The sequence below is a fragment of the Amblyraja radiata genome, chromosome 20 (genome assembly GCF_010909765.2).
Source record: "Amblyraja radiata isolate CabotCenter1 chromosome 20, sAmbRad1.1.pri, whole genome shotgun sequence".
Lineage (NCBI taxonomy): Eukaryota > Metazoa > Chordata > Chondrichthyes > Rajiformes > Rajidae > Amblyraja > Amblyraja radiata.
Window position 1 is genome coordinate 11534322 of NC_045975.1, and position 23232 is coordinate 11557553.

The 23232-nt window shown below is 46.7% G+C and overlaps 1 protein-coding gene across 1 annotated transcript in view; it reads left to right on the top strand.

Annotated features, from left to right (window-relative positions):
* spon1 (spondin 1) overlaps positions 1-23232 on the top strand; it is a 201415-nt gene that overhangs the window by 19024 nt on the left and 159159 nt on the right. Inside the window, 4 exon segments of the mRNA XM_033038808.1 lie at positions 330-340; positions 994-1080; positions 1082-1106; positions 12282-12430. Coding sequence (XP_032894699.1) covers positions 330-340; positions 994-1080; positions 1082-1106; positions 12282-12430 — 272 coding nt within the window.

The window sequence follows — 23232 nt, forward strand, 5'->3', positions numbered from 1 at the left end:
AGTGTGCGGGGTGGATTGATGGTCGGACACGGACTCGGTGGGCCGAAGGGCCCTGTTTCCACGCTGCATCCCTAAACCAAACTAAACTGATTGTATGCACAGGAAGGAACTCAGATGCTGGTTGCACCAAAGATAGATACAAAAAGCTGGAGTTATTCAGGAGGTCAGGCAGGGTCTCCCTGAGAAAATAAATAGATTGATGTTTCAGGTCAAGACCTTTCCTTCTTCAGATTGAGATTCAGGGGAATGGGAAACACGAGATATAGAAGGTGCATGGAACAAATGAATGAAAGATATGCAAAAAGGAATGATGATCAGGGAAAAGGTAGAGCCCACAATGGTCCATTGTTGGCTGTGGGGTAGGTGAGAACGAGTTATACAGACTGTGAAACTCAACGGGATGATTGTGAAGCTAGTACGACCACTGAGGCTGGGGAGGGACGGGAGAAAGGGGGGGATGCAAGGGTTACTTGAAGTTAGAAAAATCAATACTAATACCACTGGGTTGTAAGCTGCCTAAGCGAGATATGATTAAGAAGGAACTTGCAGATGCTGGAAAATCGAAGATAGACAAAATGCTGGAGAAACTCAGCGGGTGAGGCAGCATCTATGGAGCAAAGGAAATAGGCGACGTTTCGGGTCAAGACCCTTCAGTCTGAAGAAGGGTCTCGACACGAAACAACGCCTATTTCCTTTGCTCCATAGATGCTGCCTCACCCGCTGAGTTTCTCCAGCATTTTTGTCTTCCTTCTAAGCGAGATATGAGGTGCTGTTCCTCAAGTTTGTGTGTTGGCCTCACACTGACAGTGGACGCGGTCCAGTGCAGAAAGGTCATGTGGGAGGGGAAGTTAAGTGTTTGGCAAATCGGTTCAGGCCAAGGCGTACAGCGAAACGATCGCCGAGTCTGTGCTCGTTCCTCGCCGATATATAGGAGTATGCCTGATAGTATGCTGTTCTATAAGGATTGTTTCCCTCCACCAGTGTCGACTGAAGAGCAGAGTCACGGAGAAACCCATCCAGGACTGCTGCGCTTGTGGAACAGCCAAGTACCGGGTGACGTTTTATGGAAATTGGTCGGAGGAAAACTCATCCGAGAGATTATCCAAGTAAGACATGAAACCTCCATCAATGAGCCCTTCTCGTCTTTTGCATCGCAGGCTTTAATAGACTGTGAAATAGTCTTTAAGATTAGACTTAAATCAATTTAAGGAGGCCAGTGACTTTCAAATGAATTCATCAGTTTTTTGAGCTACAGTGATGAAGTGGGGGGGGGGACAAAGAAATATAATGAAACACGGGAAAAAGGTTGATGAGTTTAATAAAAGCTGCAGTTAACCCTTCAGAAGGAGGAAATAAAAGAGGCCACAAAAATGAATGAATCCTTATGAGAAGTGTTTACAGTGGAGCTCTGATAGTCTGGTACCAAATTTCGTTTGAACCTCATGTGAGGTTCAAATGACAAATAAAAAGGTATTGTATTGTATCTGTTAGTTCTCGAAACCCTGACGGTTCAGCACTTGGTGCATCGGTTCCTCATTCCTGCTCTCTCGCTCACCCAGGCTCCGCACGCATTGTAAACCCACCTGGAGCCCCCATCCGATGTTTCCTTTAAAACTCCCTTCATTGAATGTTTCCAACTTCATGCGGCACGGTGGCGCAGCGGTAGAGTTGCTGCCTCACAGCGCCAGAGGCCCAGGTTCAATCCTGACTACGGGTGCTCGTCTTTACGGAGTTAGTGCGTTCTCCCTGTGACCACGTGGGTTTTCTCCGGGTGCTCCGGTTTCCTGCCGCACTCCGAAGACGTGCGGGTTTGTAGGTTAATTGGCTTTGGTAAAATTGTAAATCGCCCCTAGTGCGTAGGATAGCGGATAGTGCAGGGATCGCTGGTCGGCGCGGAATCGGTGGGCCGAAAGGCCTGTTTCCTTGCTGTATCCCTAAAGTAACGAGACAAAAGGGGGAGTAGAGGAGGAGTGAAATGTAAGGCCGGAGGGAGGGAGCTTTGAGTCCCTGTCGCATTATTATATACACACTTACCATTTAGACAGTCTGTTGCCTTCCTTGTAAATCACCGAACGTACATCCCAACTTTTGACTGAAGAAGGGCCCCAACTCAAAACATTGGCTTCAGTGATGTTGTCCAACTGGTTGAGTAACTCCTTCTCTTTGTGTATAGTCCCAACCCTTGTACTCAGTGATAGACACAAAGTGCTGGAGTAACTTAGCGGGTCAGGCTGCATTTCTGGAGAAAAAGGATGGGTGCCAACCCAGCTTGTAACCCAGCAGTATGAACGATGATTTATCTAATTTTAAGTAACCTCTGTCTGCCACCTCTCCCCGACCCCAACCCTAGCCATCCTACTAGTTCCACTGTTCGCATCCTTGTATCCCTTCAATATCACCTCTTCCCAAGCCACTTTATGCTTCACACGAACCTCCTCTCACCCTTCATCAGCCCACCCATCCATTTAAACCTCTGTTCCTTTAACACTCCACTTGTATCCCCTTTAATCCATGGATATTCAAGAGAGAGTTAGATCTTAGGGCTAATGGAATCAAGGGATATTATGGGGAGAAAGCAGGAACGGGGTACTGATTTTGGATGATCAGCCGTGATCATATTGAATGGCGGTGCTGGCTCAAAGGGCCTACTGGCCTACTCCTGCACCTATTTTCTATGCTTCTATACTATCCGCCTCCACATTTCCACATTTTTTCTGCCCACTGATTACAGCAGGTTCTCCAGATTCCCAATGGGATTTATTACAACCGTCTCATATTTATGACCCTTGTCCTGTTTCTCTTGGAATAGGAAGCATCTTCATCTGTTCTATTTTGAACAGCTTCATCACTTTAAAGACCTCAATCACGTCTTCTCTCGTAATTCTCACATCACAGACATGATCCCGTTTGTTCCTTCCTGATAGCTTCAGCTTTGGTTTTAATCTTCAAAGCTTCAAACCTCAAAGTGTAGAGATACACTGCAGAAACAGGGCCCTTCGGCCCACCGAGTCCACTCCGACCAGCGATCCCCGCACACTAACACTATCCTACACATGCAAGGGACAATTTACAATTTTCCCAGCCAATTAGCCTTCAAACCTGTATGTCTTTGGAGAACGGGAGGAAACTGGAGGACCCGGAGAAAACCCACGTGGGTCACGGGGAGAACGTGCAAACTCCGTACCGACAGCACCCATAGACAGGATTGAACCCGGGTCTCTGGCGCTGTAAGACAGCAACTCTACCGCTGCACCACCATGCCACCCTGTAGATTAAACAGATTCTCTCACAGGCCACTTCAGTTAATCTCCCGAATAACTGCAGCCTTTAAAAAAAATGTTGCTTGTTTGCCAAGTTGATTTGCATGTGTTTATATAAAATTTTAAAACCTGCTTAGTTCTGGCTGTTGCCTTGATTACAAGTTGCTAATTATCCATTCCAACACTCCGTGAAAGCCACTCTCTCGCAATGGGTGCATTGAAGCCATGTAGCCGGGAGGGTGAGCAGAAAACAACCAGCTGGAAGAACTCAGTGGGTCAGGCAGCAACTGCGGAGAGAGTGGACAGACAACGTTTTGGGTCAGATCCTTCTTAATTGTTAGAGTGGTCTGGACAAAGGAGAATAGGACTATATTGAGTAGAATATGATTATATTGAGTAGGACTATATTGAGTACTGTATTATTAATCCACAAGTCTAATCAGAGAGAACAGGCACAATCGAAAACCTTGTGTGCGATGCAGGCAAATCATGCTATACATGAGTGGCCTAACTGTACTCCTGTGATTATGATTTGAATGGAGAGCAGACAAATAAATATTTTTCAATGTATTTCTGTGCATGTGGCAATAAAAAAAAAAACTAACCCCAATACAGTACAATCAGAGTATGTGGAGTGAGCTATCAGAGGAAGTGGTTGAGGGAAATGCAATAACAACATTTGAAAGACATTAGTGCAGCTAGGAAGGTTCAGAAGGATATCGGTCAAATACGGGTGAATGGGACTTGTGTCGATGGGCATTTTGGTTGGCATGGTGGAGTTGGGTCTGATATCATTGTACAGGACTCAACGGAAAGATATAGGAAAGACATTGTCAAGCTTGAAAGGGTTCAGAAAAGAGTTACGAGGATGTTGCCAGGACTAGAGGGTGTGAGCTATAGGGAGGGGTTGAGTAGGCTAGGTCTCTATTCCATGGAGCGCAGGAGGATGAAGGGAGATCTTATAGAGGTGTACAAAATCACGAGATCAGGTAGATGCACGGAGTAGGGGAATCGAGGACCAGAGGACATAGTTTCAAGGTGAAGGGGAAAAGACTTAATAGGCATCCAAGGGGTAACTTTTTCTCACAAAGGGTGGTAGGTGTATGGAACAAGCTGCCAGGGAAAGTAGTTGAGGCAGGGACAATCCCATTGTTTAAGAAACAGTTAGATAGGTCCCTGGATCGGACAGGTTTGGAGGGATATGGACCAAGCGCAGGCAAGCGGGACTAGTGTAGCTGGGATATAGTTGGCGGGTGTGGGCGAATTGGGCTGAAGGGCCTGTTTCCACACTGTATCACTCTATGACTCTATTACTCTATGTAAATCAAAAAAGAGCCTCGGGTAAATGCTCCATCTGAGAGACGACACACTCTATTAGAGGAGTACTTTTCTGGCACGGAGGTTTTTGTGTGCCTGAGTGTGATGTTGGACTGATGCAGTGGTGAGGCTGCTGGCACCAGCGCCACCGGAAGTACAACGACTAGTGGTGAGGCTGCATTGCAATGCAGTGACCAGCTTGCAATGGCAGAACTTTTAAAAGCCATATTTCTGGACTCTTGGTTTGTTCCAGTTGCAGAACCTCTCTGCACCAATACACTCTTAACTTGATTGCATCCCATTTGAATGATTTGGACGCGTTCTCGAATAACCTTCAACCGCACTGCTCGCTTCAGGTTCTCTCAGCTGTGATTATTGAAGCACTTTAGATTCCCGTGATGGTGCTCCTGTACTGGGTAATTACCTCAGGAAGATGGGTTGATGAAGCAATTTTGGATGGCACTGCTGTGGGGAGATGTATCGGAGTTAAGGGACTTGCCCATCTCCCAATTCGTGACCTCGCCACCTTCATGCACTTATTTCCGGGATTACAATGACCCTTCCATCAGCGAATCAATAGGAAAATCCAGTCAGAATTTACCCGCAGCACACGCCCAATCCCACAGTTTTGGTAATATTTTACAAATACATTGGCATCAATTGGATGGGTTGTCAAAGACTAGAGGGCATAGCTTTAAGGCGAAAGGGGCAACGTTTAAAGGAGATGTGTGAGGTAAGTTTTTTTTTCACTGAGAGTGGTGGGCACCTGGAGCATGTTGTCAGGGTGGTGGTGGAAGCTGATACATTTGTGGTGTTTAAGAATCTTTAGGATATGGAACACATGCAGGCAGAGGAGATTAACATGGCATTGTGTTTGGCACAGAGACACTACTGTGGGCCGAATTGCCTGCTCCTGTGCTGTGCCTTTCCATGCTCTATGCCATGTGAAAGCAAGCAGATCATCTGGTGGTTTATCCCAGCACTTTATATCGAATCGTGCCCAGCACTTTTGTGCAGAGATGAACCCCAATTAACACATGAGCCAAAAACAAAGTGGTGGAAGAACTCAGCGGTTCCAGGGTGGGGATTGGGTAGATGATGATTCGGGGCAGGAACTATCTTCTGACCCAAAACGCCATCTATCCATTTTCTCCAGAGTTCCTCCTGCACTGTTTTCTGCTCGAGATTGAAGCATCTTGAGTCTTCTGATTAACACACGATAAGCACCTCAAATCGACAGGTGCTTTTTAGTTTAGAGATACAACGCGTAAACAGTCCCTTCGGCCAACCAAGTCCGCGCCAACCAACGATCCCCGCACATCAATATTATCCTCCACCTACTCGGGGCAATTTACAATTTTATCGAAGCCAATTAACCTACAAACCTGCACCCCATTGGAGTGCGGGATGGAATCAGAGCACCCGGAGAAAACGCACGCGGGTCACGGGGAGAACGTAGAAACTCCATACAGACTCCGCAGTCAGGATCGAACCCGGGTCTCTGGCAACTCTACCGCTGCGCCACTGTGCCGCAAGGCTGAAGAGGGTTACCCAAGGTAAAATGTCAGCTTGAGTCATGTTTGAGACATCCACAAGCCAACTAAAGATATTGGAAGAAAGTTGTTGCTTCCTTTGGAGGTGTATGCAATCCATTTCGAAATTGCTGGAGAGTTATTATTTAACAAAAGGAACAATTTAAAATACTTCAACGTGAACAATAATTTTAAAGTTTAAGGCAATGGCACGATATTGAGCAAGGCCCAGATGGGAGATTCTGAAAGGATACAGGGTGGTAGACGGACATGTGTACTGAGCTTCAACTCTTCACTCTGTCTCTGTGATCCTGTGCAAAGATACAGCTTTCAGAATCCACCCCTTAAAACTTTGATGCAGCTGTAGCTCGTGAATACTTGTTCGGCATTCCTGTATCCACTATCTTAACGCAGATGTTAATCAGTAACGTGCCTGCGAGGAATGTCACTTGATCGTGTTAAATGCTTGTCTGCTAACAAGCTGGGGAGTCATTCCTGGAATAGCTGAACCCGTTGCTGGTTTCCCCAGCAAGACTAATTCACAGTTTACTAATTAATCGTGAGCTCGTGGCTTGTGCAACGTTGGAGATGGGAACATCACGGGAAGGTCCAACATTTGACACTCTGTTCTGATTGAATAAGATCTTGCATCTAAATTCCCAGCTCAAACCGCTCAGGTCCTTCCAGATGCTGACTTATGGGCCTGTCCCAATTGGGCGTCATTTGCGTGTCACGCAGGTGGCGCACGAAGATTTTGTGAATCCCAAAATCCTGGGGCGCCGTGCGCAACCGTGCGTCACTGCCTACTTCACCAGGCACCATGCGCGCGTAATGCACACCATGCACGCATCACGTGCGGGTCACGACGCGCACATCGTGCCTCGTGACGCATAAATGATGTCGCGTAAATGACACGCAAAGGGCGCCCAAGTGTGACAGGCCCTTTAACTAATAGCCATTGCGATAAGACGCAAGCGTGTTTCGTTGTCACATGCACCAGGAGCTGAACAATGACATTCTTACCTGCTGTAGTTTTACAGGCACATTAACGCATCAACACGACATATAAATATGCAATAATACAATAAATGATCGGTTATTACCAGGTTAATGTTCAGAGGCATAAATATCACCAACAATCTTTTCTGGACCAACGACGTTGAAGCTGCAGACGAGAAAACTCATCAACGCCTCTATTCCCTCGTGATGCTGAAGAGAATCGGCATGTCTCCAAACCTCCACAGACACACGGGCGGCAAGGTAGCGCAGCGGTAGAGTTGCTGCCTCACAGCACCTTCAGAGACCCGGGTTCGATCCTGACTACGGGTGCTGTCTGTATGGAGTTTGCACGTTCTCCCCGTGACCTGTATGAGTTTCTCTGATATCTTCGGTTTCCTCCCACACTTTGTAGGTTTGTAGGTTAATGGCTTGGTATAAATGTAAATTGTCTCTGGTGTGTGGGTAGAATAGTGTTAATGTGCAGGGATCGCTGGTCGGGGCGGACTTGGTGGGCCTGTATCTGTAAACTAACCTAACTAAACTACACCATGGAAAGCATCCTGTCGGGTTGCCTCACAGCCTGGATCGGATCAGCTCTGCCTTAGACCCCAAGTAATTGCAGGTTGTGGATGTAGCCCAGTCCATCACACAGACCAGACTCCCCACCACTGACACCATATACACTTCACTTGACCAATGCAGCTCTAGTAACTAATGCAGCTCTAGTAACTAATGCAGCTCTAGTAACTAATGCAGCTCTAGTAACTAGTGCAGCTCTACTAACTAGTGCAGCTCTACTAACTAATGCAGCTCCAGTAACTAGTGCAGCTCTACTAACTAATGCAGCTCCAGTAACTAGTGCAGCTCTACTAACTAATGCAGCTCCAGTAACTAGTGCAGCTCTAGTAACTAATGCAGCTCTAGTAACTAATGCAGCTCTAGTAACTAATGCAGCTCTACTAACTAGTGCAGCTCTACTAACTAATGCAGCTCCAGTAACTAGTGCAGCTCTACTAACTAATGCAGCTCCAGTAACTAGTGCAGCTCTACTAACTAATGCAGCTCCAGTAACTAGTGCAGCTCTAGTAACTAATGCAGCTCTAGTAACTAATGCAGCTCTAGTAACTCACGCAGCTCTAGTAACTAATGCAGCTCTAGTAACTAATGCAGCTCTACTAACTAATGCAGATCTAGTAACTGCTCCACTGGATCACCTGGGTTAGCAGGAAGGGTTAGATAACAGGAACACAATTCCCTTGGAACCAACAACTAGTATAATGCCTAATGTCCAGAGATACCTTTGAAGAAAAAACTACAAAGTGAACAGCATGCTCCACTAGCACTAAGATGCTTGAGGAAAGCAGCCAACATAATCAAGGTGCTTCCCTACTCCGGTCATTCCGACTTCTCGCTGCTTCCAATGGGCAGAAGGTACAAAAGCTTGAAAACAGACACCGCCAGACTCCGGAATAGTTTCTTCACCTCTATAACCAGACTTCTGAACGGTCTCTCCATACGCTAGGCTACAGTCCCAACTGTGCAACCTACCTCACTGTGGACACTTTTTCCCTGGTACTCTTACACTAATGCTGGGAACTATATTTTGTAGGTACACAAAAAAGCTGGAGAAACTCAGCGGGTGCAGCAGCATCTATGGAGCGAAGGAAATAGGCAACGTTTCGGGCCGAAATTTCGGGCCGAAACGTTGCCTATTTCCTTCGCTCCATAGATGCTGCTGCACCCGCTGAGTTTCTCCAGCTTTTTTGTGTACCTTCGATTTTCCAGCATCTGCAGTTCCTTCTTAAATAAACTATATTTTGTACTCTGGTTTGATTCTCATTGCTCTAGCTTTTTGTACTTGCGTTTGGCTTGTAGCATTACAGTGTTAATATTGTGTGGTATTATATAATTTGTTTGGCTAGCATGCAGACAAAAGGGAGGAGGGTGTTACTTAAAAGTAGAGAATTCCGTGTTCATCCCATGGGTTGCAAGCTGCCCAGGCAGAACATGAGCTGCTGTTCACAAGCATTCAGTTTGCTTGTGACCTCACTCTGACAATGGAAGACTGCTCTTCACGTATCCTTCCTATTTCTTTTCTAGATTGTTCCGTTCCCCTTTATGTACCGATCCTTCTTTTCACACCCCTAGCTCTTTAGTTTAATTTAGTTTTAGTTTAGTTTAGCGATAGAGGCCCTTCGGCCCACCGAGTCCACACCGACCGGCGATCCCCGCACACTAATGCCCCTGTCCCACTTAGGAAACCTGAACGGAAACCTCTGGAGACTTTGCGCCCCACCCAAGGTTTCCGTGCGGTTCCCGGAGGTTGCAGGTGGTTGCCGGAGGTTGCAGGTAGTGGAAGCAGGAAGGGAGACTGACAAAAACCTCCGGGAACCGCACGGAATCCTTGGGTGGGGCGCAAAGTCTCCAGAGGTTTCTGTTCAGGTTTCTGAAGTGGGACAGGGGCATAATGCCATCCTACACACACTAGGGGCAATTTTACATTCATACCAAGCGAATTAACCTACAAACCTGTACGTCTTTGGAGTGTAGGAGGAAACCGAAGATCTCGGGGAAAAAACGCTCCGGTCACGGGGAGAACGTACAAACTCCGTACAGACAGCGCCCGTGGTCGGGATCGAACCTGGGTCCCTGCTGCTGTAAGCTCCAAGGCAGCAACTCTACCGCTGCGCCACCGTGCAAAATAATCTTTGTGCTCATGGTTTCCAGAATTTCAGCAGTTCTTTGGCCTCTGGATTGTAAAGTTTCTGCCAAAATTCCCACTCTGCGATCGTGTAGCTTCTGGCCATCAACACTGATGAACCCCTTCATAACGACAAGAGCACTCACTTGGCAAGCTAAGAGTTTGCCAGCTTGTTCAATCACTTCTGATGTGTGTGATTTCTCAACTCTGGTACGAAACAGTCAAACAATGGGACAATCATCGAGGCTCTTGTACCATCCAATTAGCCCCGCACAATAGTGATTCCTTATGAGTCACAGCATCAACACGTCCCAACCCACTCAAGTGTTCGTCATCCACCGAGAGAGAGAGAGAGACCAAGAAAGCAGGTAAAATGCCCGGCCAATTATCGCTGGTCGCAGGGCATCTGGGGGTGGGGTAGACAATGTTTCATAGCAAAAGGATTTGAGTATAGGAGCAGGGAGGTTCTACTGCAGTTGTACAGGGTCTTGGTGAGACCACACCTGGAGTATTGCGTACAGTTTTGGTCTCCAAATCTGAGGAAGGACATTATAGCCATAGAGGGAGTGCAGAGAAGGTTCACCAGACTTTCCTGGGATGTCAGGACTTTCATATGAAGAAAGACTGGATAGACTTGGCTTATACTCACTAGAATTTAGGAGATTGAGAGGGGATCTTATAGAAACGTACAAAATTCTTATGGGGTTGGACAGGCTAGATGCAGGAAGATTGTTCCCGATGTTGGGGAAGTCCAGGACAAGGGGTCACAGCTTAAGGATAAGGGGGAAATCCTTTAGGACCGAGATGAGAAGAAACTTTTTCACACAGAGAGTGGTGAATCTCTGGAACTCTCTGCCACAGAGGGTAGTTGAGGCCAGTTCATTGGCTATATTTAAGAGGGAGTTAGATGTGGCCCTTGTGGCTAAAGGGATTAGGGGGTATGGAGATAAGGCAGGTACGGGATACTGAGTTGGATGATCAGCCATGATCATATTGAATGGCGGTGCAGGCTCGAAGGGCCGAATGGCCTACTCCTGCACCTATCCTGCAAATGTTTAACACAGAGGTTCGTGGGTATATGGAATGAGCTGCGGGTGGAAGTAGTTGAGGCAGGCACTATAACAACATTTAAAAGACATTTGTACATTTACATGCATAAAAGAGTTGAGAGGGATATGGGCCAAATGCAGGTAGCTGGGACTAGTATAAACAGGACATCTTGGTTGGAATGGGCAAGTTGGGCCGAAGGGCCTGTTTCCTGCTGTTTTACTATGAATCTATGACATCGCCTATGGCTAGGGAGGATACATCTTTTCTTAATTAATAAACAAACTCTCCACTGTTGCTCAACAGCTTTTTGGATGCTTCATTCATCAAAATCAATAACGTTCTTACATTTATCAATTTGCAGAGAATCATTAGAAATATTTTCCTGTACTTTTATTGGACTTATTTTTACCTATTTCCCATTGCTATGTTGCATCACTGGATGCCAATATTTTTGTTATTTTAATTTTCTTTGCTCAACTTTTTTCTCCTCAAAATTGGCAGCCCTCCAATCTTTTAACCTAATCTTCATCATCTTTGTGGTCATCTTAATTATTGTCCGTAGACAAAAATGATGGAGAAACTCAGCGGGTGAGGCAGCATCTGTGGAGCGAAGGAAATAGGTGATGTTTCGGTGATCAGATTATGGAATGGTGCTCCCATCAGCTTAGTTAGTTTATTTTAGAAGTACAGCACGGAAACAGGCCCTTCGGTCTACCGAGACCGCACTGACCAGCGATCCCCACACATTAACACTATCTTACACACACTAGGGACAATTTACACTTATACCAAGCCATGGAGGAGGACTGGCCAAATGTTGTGCCTTCCACCACAGTGATGAATGCTGTAGTGGATGTTTGTGTTAAATTTTTATTGTGTTTTTGTGTGTTCTTTTTCATTGTATCGCTGCTGACAATTTCATTTCACTTGCACTTTATGTGCAAGTGACGAATAAAACTGATTGTTGTTGTTGATTGTTAACCTTTTGTTTGAGAACATTCCAAACTCCGTACAGGCAGCACCCGTAGTTGGGATCGAACCCGGGTTTCTGGTGCTGCAAGTGCTGTAAGGCGGTAACTCCACTGCTGCGCTAGGGAGTATAAGCAAAGATCTTCCAAGCTACCACATTACACCGGCTGGACCTTTTCCTCTGTAACTGTAACGTTCTACAGCTGCAATGCTATATCCTGCCCTCTGATATTTTTCTCTTTGAACTACCTGTTGTGAACTTGTGTACGGCTTGATTGCACTCAAGCAAAGTGTGATTTGATGTAATTGGATAGCACGCAAACAAAACCTCTCCATTGTAACTCAACGCACACAGCAAGCTCACCGAAGCTCGAGGCTGGCTGGCGGAAACATTTACGACGCGCTGCATTTGAACGTTCATTGCATTCTCTCTTCTCTCTCCTCCTCACGCAGAGTTTGCCACACACTGGTCCGCCATCATCGGCGCATCTCACTCCAAGTCCTACATGCTCTGGGAGTACGGCGGGTTTGCAAGTGACGGAGTGAGGCAGGTCGCCGAGTGGGGGTCCCCCGTGAAGATGGAAGAAGAAATCCGGCGGAAAGTAAGTCAGTCTTTTTTTTAATATATATATTTTTTTTTTAAAGAAATTTAAAAAAAAAGAAAGTAAGTCAGTCCCGGACTTGGTCTCCCGATGTGTTTGAGACCTTACATCGGAAATGCTCAAGTCATACCCGCAGCTGATTGATTGTATTGTATTGAGATGGTGGTGCAGTTGTTTCTGGAGGGGTACCTGAAATATGTTGCACAATATGTTGTAATGGAAGGTCCCACAGACGTATGCACAATTGGTGCGGCTATTGCACTCCACGATGTACTCTTATAGGTGGTTGAGTCTAAAGACAGTGGATAGAAATACATCCTCAGTCACTGTTGTATGTTGAGCATGCCACATCATTGTGGTTACCCGCTGTACCCTGTTTGCTGTCCATTGAAGTCAACTGGCACCAGTGGTTCAATGGTGCTTTAATTATCACATGTGTGAAATGCAAAGACACATAGATCTCCGGTGGCGCTGCCAGTTGCCTGCAGCGGGTTTGTTGTTTCGACTTTAGTTTGTCCAAAAGTATGTTTTGGTGTTTCTCTGTATGTCTTGTGTGGGGGACGGGGATAGGGGGAAACCGTTTTCAGGCACCTACCTCGACGGAGATGCAACTTTTTTACTTGTCGCTTCCACGCCCCCTCCTCGTGGCCTTACAACTGGTTTGGTGCGGCCTTTCCCGGAGTCGGGCCCAGAGCTTCAGCGGCGACGCAGCGGGGACTTTGCCGGAGAAGCGCTCCGACCGCTGAGCGAATTGTGCAGAAAAAGTACAGAAATTGCGTACTGATTCCGTGTGCAAGAGGCACCATTTAGAAAGACGAGTGCACACTGTAGGTATTATGAGCGGTGGCCGTTCCAGGCAAAACGCCAGGCTGCTGCGGGGCTTCCAGATGTTGCCTTTCTTGGACGTGTGAACCAAAGTCCCTCTCCTCTCCTCGCCCGTCCACCTTTGATTCCCCGGGGGCGCCTCCCGCAGCCAACCTGCCGATTTCACCCAGAGAGTTGTGAATCTGTGGAATTTTCACCCAGAGAGTTGTGAATCTGTGGAATTTTCACCCAGAGAGTTGTGAATCTGTGGAATTTTCACCCAGAGAGTTGTGAATCTGTGGAATTCTCTGCCACAAAAGGCAGTGGAGGCCATTTCACTGGATGTGTTCAAGAGAGAGTTAGATATGGCTCTTCGGGCTAACGGAATCAAGGGCTATGGGGAGAAAGCAGGAACGGGGCTACTGATTTTGGATGATAGGCCATGAACATATGGAATGGCAGTGCTGGCTCGAAGGGCCGAATGGCCTTTTCCTGCACCTATTTTCTACGTTTCTATGTTTCCATTACCTTGAAGGCACGGTAGGCCCGACCCCGGTTCTCTCCCCTCCCCTCTCCTCCCCTCCTCACCCTTCGCGTCCACAGTAGAGTGCTCTTCGTTCAACGATCAACGAATCGTGGGTCCCAGGGGCAGAATTAAAAGCAGAAGTCTTTAAATAAGCATCTGTGTGGTTGTTGAGTTTAATGAACAGCAATAACTGAAAGGATTATCATCCCACCACTGACGATTACGAGAAAACTGTCAAATTGAAACTCCACTCCTGTATTTCCATTTGCTTTGGAGATTATACCTTTGTCACAGTTCATTGCTGGTAGGAGACGGAGTGTGGGAGTGGGCATGTGATAATTTAATTCCAGTTATTTTGGTAAGAGTTCAGTAAACCTTGTAGTCGTCAATGTTTTAATGAAGTATGAAGTGTGTGAGATCAGTAACAAACTCGGCGACAATTAGAAGACTCAATTAGGAAGGTGTTTTCCGGAATGATTGTTCAAAACTTTTTAAGTCAACCACTGAAGAAAGCAAAGGCCGGAAAACGTAAATAATGACCATGCTTGACTCATCTCTCCTCCATCCCGAGAGTTATCAACTTTGCGTGCAGCAAGATTCCAATTTTCATTGTAACAACACGGTGGCACAGCGGGAGAGTTGCTGCCTTACAGCGCCAGAGATCCAGGTCCGATCCTGACTGCGGGTGCTGTCTGTACGGAGTTTGTACGTTCTCCCCACGACCTGCGCGGGTTTTCTCCGAGATCCTCGGTTTCCTCCCTGACTCCAAAGACGTACTGGTTTGGAGATTAATTGGCTTGGTGTAAATGTAAAATTGTCCCCAGTGTGTGTAGGACTAGTGTTCGTGTGTGGGGATCGCTGGTCTGTGCGGACTCGGTGGGCCGAATGGCCTGTTTCCGTGCTGTATCTCTCAACTAAAACAAACTCAACTAAACAGACTGATGTATCTGTAAATCTACAGCAAGTAAGAATTTCATTGTTCCAATTCATATTGTTCCTACGACAAATATAGTCATAGAAACAGGCCCTTCGGCCCATCTCGGCCATGCCAACTAAGATGTCCCATCAAAGCTGGTCCCATGTGCCCACCATTGGCCCATATCCCTCTGAACCTTTCCTATCTATATACCTGTCCAAGGATTTTTTTTAAATACTGTTACATTACTGCCTCAACTACCTCTTCTGGCAGCTCGTTCCATATACCCACCACTCTGTGTGTGTAAAAATTGAACCTCAGGTTGCTTTTAAATCTTGCCCCTCTCACCGTATACCTATGTCCTCTGGTTCTTGATTCCCTTACACTGGGTAAAAGACTCTGTACATTCACCCTATCTGTTCCCCTCCTAATTGTATATACCTCTATCAGATTAGCTGTCACCCTCCTGCGCTCCAAGGAATAAAGTCTTACTCTGCCCAACCTTTCCATATAGCTCAGGGCCTCGAATCCTGGTATTATCATCGTAAATGTTCTCTGCACCCTTTCCAGCTCAAGGGCACCCTCCCTATAGCTGGGCGACCAAACGTCTTCTGTAGTTCTTTGTGTAATGACAATTTCTAACTTTTTTTAATTTTAATTTTTATTATTTTAAAAATATATATTTTTATTAGAAGCAATGTACAGTCGTATAAACCATGGTATATAACATAATACATTTCGTGTACAACTTCTTGTTTTAAATGTAACAATATAAAAATGATAGAAGTAATAAAAGAAGAAAGAAGAAGAGATTAAGGAAAGTAGTGATGTGTAGGCCTTCTAACTTTCCCAGTGTCTTATTTTCCATTGTCATTACTACACAGGTAAGTTGGAGTGATCTTACGCGGCCCGAAAAGAACAGATCTTCCCGTCGTTATTTCCAGTTATAGAAGCAGTTGTACAAACAAAGAGATGAACGTACCGGGCTTTCCTTGTTCTGCACACAAGTTGTAGCTAGGCTGTTCTCCCCGATCTGGTGAGAACTGTATACTCTCCACCCCTGTGAAACACTCCTCGTCCCCACTATGCCCATATGTATACGCCCCTCTGTGCATCTAATGACCCGCCCCCCCTGAGCCTGGAATAATCCTGCAAGATATATCTAGACAAAATAATATAATATGCCAAGATTAACTAGCCTAAACATAAATGGCTCCTGCACTTTGTATTCCATGGAGCGCAGGAGGATGAGGGGAGATCGTGTAGAGTTATACAAAATTATGAGAGGAATAGATTGGGTAGATGCACAGTCTTTTGCCCAGAGTAGGGGAATCGAGGACCAGAGGACAAAGGTTCAAGGTGAAAGGGAAAAGATTTAATAGGAATCCGAGGGGCAACGTTTCCACACAAAGGGTGGTGGGTGTATGGAACAAGCTGCCAGGGGAGGTAGTTGAGGCTGGGACTATCCCATCATTTAAGAAACAGTTAGAAAAGTACATGGATCGGACAGGTTTGGAGGGATATGGACCAAGCGCAAGCAAGTGGGACTAGTGTAGCTGGGTCATTGTTGGCCAGTGTGGGCGAGTTGGACCGAAGGGCCTGTTTCCACACTGTATCACTTAATGACTAATCTAACAGATAAAGGATTGACTAACACCCACAGTAGTCATTTGCAACGCTTGGAAGATCAAAACTTTCAGTAGAACTTTTCTCAAGTTACTGAACAAATACATTCTATGCAAACCTCATTAACGATGTACTCGAATAAAAACAGGGATGTTGAAATCATTTAGTGGGCCAGACAATATCTTGGAGCGACAAACAAATTGAAGGTTTCGGGTCGATGACCTTTCAAATCTGCGGAGATTTTAGATTTCAGTCAGCAGCTGTTTTTCAAAGAAAATTGCATGGGGTGCCAGAGAAGATGGGAGAAGCAGATTGACTCTGGAATTAGAATGGAGAACAGGACAGCACAGGAACAGGCTCTTTGGCCCACAATGTTTGGGACAAACATGACGCCAAGTTAAACAAGTCTCCTCTGCCTGCAATTGGAGGAATAGTCATACAACAAAGAAGAAAGCCCTTCGGCCCATCTTGCCCATGCCGACCAAGATGCCCTTCTACACTAGTCCCACCTGCCCGCATCTGACACATATTCCTCTAAACCTTTCCCCGTCCATGTACTTGTCCAAATGAAGCCATGGAGGCCGAGTCAATGGATATTTTCAAGGCAGAGGTACATAGATTCTTGATTGGTACGGATGTCAGGGGTTATGGGGAGGGAGGCAGGAGAATGGGGTTGAGCAGGGTAAGATAGATCAGCCATGATCGAATGGCGGAGTGGACTTGATGGGCTGAATGGCCTAATTCTGCTCCTATCACATGAACCTATAAATGTCCTTTAAATACCACAAATGTCCTTAAAATGGTGCAATGTCGGTGAAAGGAATGAGATACATATTTGAAGGACAAAGATTTTGAAGTGGCTTGATTATGTTTTGAAGAGAGCTGCATGGAGGGATTAATTGGAAAGGTCTTTCTAAGAACCTGCACATGAATAAGGAGCGAGGGGCTCAAATGAAGCAAGTGTGGTGAATATAGCATTAGTGCAAGTGTGTCTCACATGGGATGTGTCTGGGTGGGCCACACAGGGTGAAGATGAAATGTTTATCATTGTATCTCATTTGTGGTAGAGTCCATTTTCAATGACCCAGGTTCGATCCTGACTACGGGTGATGTCAGTGTGGAGTTTGTACATTCTCCCTCTGGCTGCATGGCTTTTCTCCTGTCCTCTGGCTTCCTCGTAGAATCCAAAGACCTGCAGGTTTGTAGGTTAATTGGCTTCTATGAAAATTGCCCCCAGTGTGTAGGATGTGAAAGTGGGATAACACAGAACTAGTGTACGGGTGATCATTGGTTGGTGTGGGCTCGGTGGGCCGAAGGGCCTGGTTCCACACTGGGGGGAAATCCTTTAGGACCGAGATGAGAAAAAAAAAATTCACACAGAGAGTGGTGAATCTGTGGAATTCTCTGCCACAGAAGGTAGCTCCCTAGTGGCGGCGCGGCTCTGGCTGCAGCGGCTCTCCGGCAGTCCTGTTTGTTTTGTGTTTTTTGGGTTGTTTATTTTCGTTTTGGTTAGTCTAGTTTGGTTTTTAGTTTGTGTTTTGGGGGGGGGGGGGGTGAAACGGGGCTTGCTGTCTCTCCCTGCGGGGGAATGCGACTTTTTTGTCGTATTCCCCTTCTCTGCCTCCGTCTGCGCTGAGGCCTAATGGCGGAGCTGGCGACCTCGAGGCTCAGGAGGCAGAGCCCGCCAGGACTCGCACTGAGCTCGCTCCCGTGAGGACGGCCCGGCTCGGGGCTGGAACAGGGCTTTCGTGAGGGGCTGTGACGGCCGGCCCGAGGAAGGAACGGTGCTCCCGTCGGAGTAGCCGAGCTCGGGGAGGTACGGCGTTCCCAGCCCGAGGGAGGAGCGGCGCCCGGTCGGGGCGGCCCAAGCCGAGGGAGGAGCGGCGCCCGGTCGGGGCGGCCCAGCCCGAGGGAGGAGCGGTGCCCGGTCGGGGCGGCCCAGCCCGAGGGAGGAGCGGCGCCCAGTCGGGGCGGCCTGGCGCGAGGGAGGAGCGGCGGCCTGGCGCGAGGCTGAGACGGTGGCAGTACTCACGTGAGGGCGATCCGGCTCGGGGCTGGAACGATGCTCCGGGGGCTGGGACGGCAGTTCTGGTGGCGGTGGCCTGAGACCGGGGGTTCGGCCGCGGGCCAGCGGCTGCGTCAGCAGGTCTGGTGAGCGGCAGCTTCGACTACCCCGGGCCGCGGTGTTTGAGCCGCAGGACAGGTTATAACATCGCCCGGGGGGTATCGCCTCAGCGCAGAAGGAGAAGAGGAGGGAAGAGACTGCAGCCCTAAGACTTTTGCCTCCATCACAGTGAGGAGATGTTGGGTGGACTCACTGTGGTGGATGTTAATATGTGTTTATTGTTGTTTTTTATTGTATTGTATTATATGTATGACTGCTTAAATTTCGTTCAGACTTCGGTCTGGATGACAATAAAAGGCTATTCTATTCTATTCTATTCTAGCTGAGGCCAGTTCATTGGCTATATTTAAGAGGGAGTTAGATGTGGCCCTTGTGGCTAAAGGGATCAGGGGGTATGGAGAGAAGGCAGGTACAGGATACTGAGTTGGATGATCAGCCATGATCATGTTGAATGGCGGTGCAGGCTCGAAGGGCCGAATGGCCTCTACTCCTGCACCTATTTTCTATGTTTCCATGTATCTCTAAAACTAAACTAAACCCTATCTACTTACAACGTCACCTTCAGGGAACTGTGTACTGGTGCTCCTAGATCTCACTGCTCTACAACACTCCCTAGAGCCCCAACCTGTGATGATTCTGACCTAGTTTGACTTCCGCGTCTACACTTGCGTACACACGCATGTACATCTATGTAATTGTAAACTCATGCACACAAAATAAAAAATTGCAAAGTAATCGTTCTCAATTGGATCAGATTGGCAAGCAGCCAAGTCTGTCAAACCAGTTTACTGTGGGATTCAGAATGGTTGGGTCATGTAACGCTGTCAGAGGATATTCAGCCCATCATGCTCTGCTATCCCATTGAATGCTCTCCTCCAGTTAACAGCATTCATCTGATTATTGCCCAGAACCCAGGCTTACTGCAAACTTCCTTATCATTACTTTAAATTATTTTATGAATGTTTTTTCTTTAAAGCATTTTGCTTCAGGGCAATTTGTCGTTTGAATCATACTTATTAGAATGCATTCCAAAAATGAAATGAATGTGGTCTGAATTAATGTTAAAGTAGTTAATGAACTACTTGGTTTGAAATCTAAATGCTTCATTTAACTTCCCCTGTCCGGTGAATTATGTGCCACCATTTCCTTGCTTCTAAGTGCAGGAAGGATATTTCATGCAGTTGTGCATCAATTTGCAGTATCAATGAAATAATCACATCTTTTTTGCAATGGTTGCTTTTAATAATTTGCTTTAATGCAGATTCACGATGCAGATTTATAGGGCTTTGGCTCTGCTGCATTTGGAATATTGCGCGCAGAACAGGTCGCCCCAATGCAGAAATGATAATGGAAGCTCGGGGGAAGGCGAGGCTGATGAGGCTGACCAGAATGATGCCTGGATTAGAGGAGCAAGGAGAGGTTGGACAGACTTGGATTGTGTTCCATGGAACACGGGCGGCTGAGGGGAGACCCGATAGACAATTGGTGCAGAAGTAGGCCATTCGGCCCTTCGAGCCAGCACTGCCATTCAATGTGATCATGGCTGATCATCCCCAATCAGTACCCCGTTCCTGCCTTCTCCCCATATCCCCTGACTCCGCTAGAAGTATATAAAATGATGAAAGGTATAGATAAGGTAAATAGTCAGAACCTTTTTTCAGAGGTTCTAGGAACTGAATTAGGCCACGATGCATCGTCCACTCCGCCATTAAATCATGGCTGTTTTATCTTTCCCTCTCAGCCCCATTCTCCTGCCTTCGCCCCATAACACCCGACAACTGCACTAATTATGGATACATCAATCTCTGCCTTAAAAATATCCATTGACTGCCTCCACAGTCATCTGTGGCAATGAATTCCATGGATTCATCACCCCCTGACTAAAAAAATTCCTTCTCATCTTCCTATTGGCATCTACTTTTATTCTGGCGCTATGGCATTTGGTCCTGGACTCTCAATGGTGGAAACATTCTCTCAACATTCACTCTATCCGCGCCGTTCACTTTGTCCAGGGTGGAAATGGTAAAGATTAGATGGGAATAGCTTTAAGGTGAAGGGGGCATGTTATTTTTACACAGAGTGGTTGCATGGAATATGCTGCCTAGGGTGGTGGTGGAGGAGGCAGATATGACAGTGGCTTTTAAGAGGCTTTGCATGAGTTTGCAGGGACATATTTCTTGATTAGTACAGCTGTCAGTCTATGGGGAGAAGGCAAGAAAATGGGGTTAAGAGGGAGAGGTAGATCAGAAAATGGCGGAGTAGACTTGATGGGCCAAATGGCCTAATTCTACTCCTATTCCTTATGACCTTATGATCTTATAATACCGAATCTTCTCAGGAAGTAGAGATGTTTAAGATCTTTCTTTGTGTTTACATGATTCTGCACTGTGTACGGTTGAATTCAGTATAGAGTCAATAGGCCAGGATAGAAGATGTGGTGCAGTTCTTTTTTAGGTTAGAACAGCGTAGAGAATTGAAATGACAGGTGACTGGAAGCTCAGAGGCACCTTTGCAAAACTGAACAGAAGTCTTCCGTAAAGTGGTCACAAATGCAACATTAAACAATTTCTCAACAAACACCTGAGTAAAATTTATATCATTTTAATGCATACAACGTCAAACGTCCATGGTTTCGTCTCTAATCAGTTGGTTTATGTAATGTAAGGAAAATAGTGTAAAGGGCCTGTCCCACTTGGCTGTCATTTACGCGACGGATCGGTAGTGACTGACGCGCGACGCTCGCGCGCGTCATCATGCGTCCGCACAGCCGTCTGGAGCACGTGACGTCATTTGAAGATAGACACAAAATGCAGGAGTAACTCAGCGGGACCGGCAGCATCTCTGGAGAGAAGGAATAGATGATGTTTCGGGTCGAGACTCTTCTTCAGACTGAAGAAGGGTCTCGACCTGAACCGTCACTTATTCCTTTTCTCCAGAGATGTTGCCGGTCCCGCTGAGTTACTCCTGCATTTTGTGTCTGTCTTCAATCGTCTTGGCCCCGCTCTGGGAGTAGGAGTGGAGGCGGATCAGGATCCGTAATGGCTGTGAGCCCCAGGCTGAGTTCGGCGATCGTTTGCCTGCTTCTGCTGCTGTTGGAGGTGAGACATTGCTCCGCGCCAGGGTCTTGGGCCTGTCCCACTTTGGCCGTCAGTTACACGACAGGCCGGTGGCGCGTGAAGATTTCGTACAGGACGAAGTCAACACCACGCCGCTCCATGCACCCACCCCGCGCTTCCCACGCGCTATCCACGCGCTATCCACATGCTACCCACACGCTACCCACACGCTAGCAGGTCGCGTAAATGGCGCAAGAATGACGGCCAAGTGGGACAGGCCCTTAAGAACGTGCACTTTCATGGTGTCATGGTTGTAGCTGATGCAGCACATTGTAAACGGAGCCATTGCAATGGGGAACTGTACTTGTCTCTCCCTCCCTCATCCAGGACGGCACAGTGGCACGGCTGGTAGAGTTGCTGCCTTGCAGAGCCAGCGTCCTGGATTCGGTCCTGACTACAGTTGCAGTCTGTACGGAGTCTGTACATGCTCCCTGTGACCATGTAGGTTTTCTCTGGTTGCCCCGGTTTCCACCCACATTCCAAAGACGTACAGGTTTGTAGTTTATTTGGCTTCGGTAATAAATTGTAAAATCGTGCCCAGTGTGTAGGATAGCGCTAGCTGGTCGGCGCTGGGACTCGGTGGGCCGAAGTGCCTGTTTCCACGTTGTATCTCTAAAGTGCAAAGTCGAATTTGTAAGCCGCCACTAATTTACAGCAAATTAGCTGAGTCTGTGACTCTGGTCAGACATCAATACCATTCTGCTGAACCTGCAGTTGGCTGCGAGATGCAAACCATTGCCTCAGCGCAAGAAAATAATGCGATCAACTCCTAAAACCCAGAAAAAAATAGCTGAGAAACAAACCAGATAAAGCTTGTCTAGATTGAATTCTAGCCCACTGCCTCTAGTTACAATTGAAAAATCCATTACACAATTCACTTACAATGAAATAACACTCCTCTTATAATGAAATTACTATCTCCTTGCACTGAATGCGTAAGTCCTACAGATATGCAGCGTTGGAGTCATTATACTTACTTAACTGAATAGAGCCAATTTTGTTTCATGAGAAACTGTTTTCAGTTTCTTTGTAAAGTGATCCATCCCGAAAAAAATACTTTCACTTAGAGTTTGTCAGTTGTAATTAGAATTAAACTATCAGTTTTGATGCTATGGTAGACAAACATGCTGGAGAAACTCAGCGGGTGAGGCAGCATCTATGGAGGGAAGGAAATAGAATGTGTCTGAAGAAGGGCTTCGACCCGAAACGTTGCCTATTTCCTTCGCTCCATAGGTGCTGCCTCACCCGCTGAGTTTCTCCAGCATTTTTGTCTACCTTCGATTTTCCAGCACCTGCAGTTCATTCTTAAACAAAAAGTTTTGATGCTATGTTGAGTTTGAGTTCAGTTTATTGACACGTGTACAAAGGTTCAGTGAAAAGCTTTTGTTGCGTGCTAACCGGTCAGTTGAAGGACTATACATGATTGCAATCGAGCCTTCCACAGTGTACAGATACGTGATAAAGGAAATAAGGCAAATAACAAATATTGCAAGATGAAGTCCACTAAAGTCCGATCAAATGTGGTCCGAGGGTCTCGAATGAGGTAGATAGTAGCTCATAACTGCTCTCTAGTTGTTGGTAGAATGGCCTGATAACAGCTGGGAAGAAACTGTCCCTGAATCTGGAAATGCTGGAGAAACTCAGCGGGTGAGGCAGCATCTACGGAGCGAAGGAAATAGGCAACGTTTC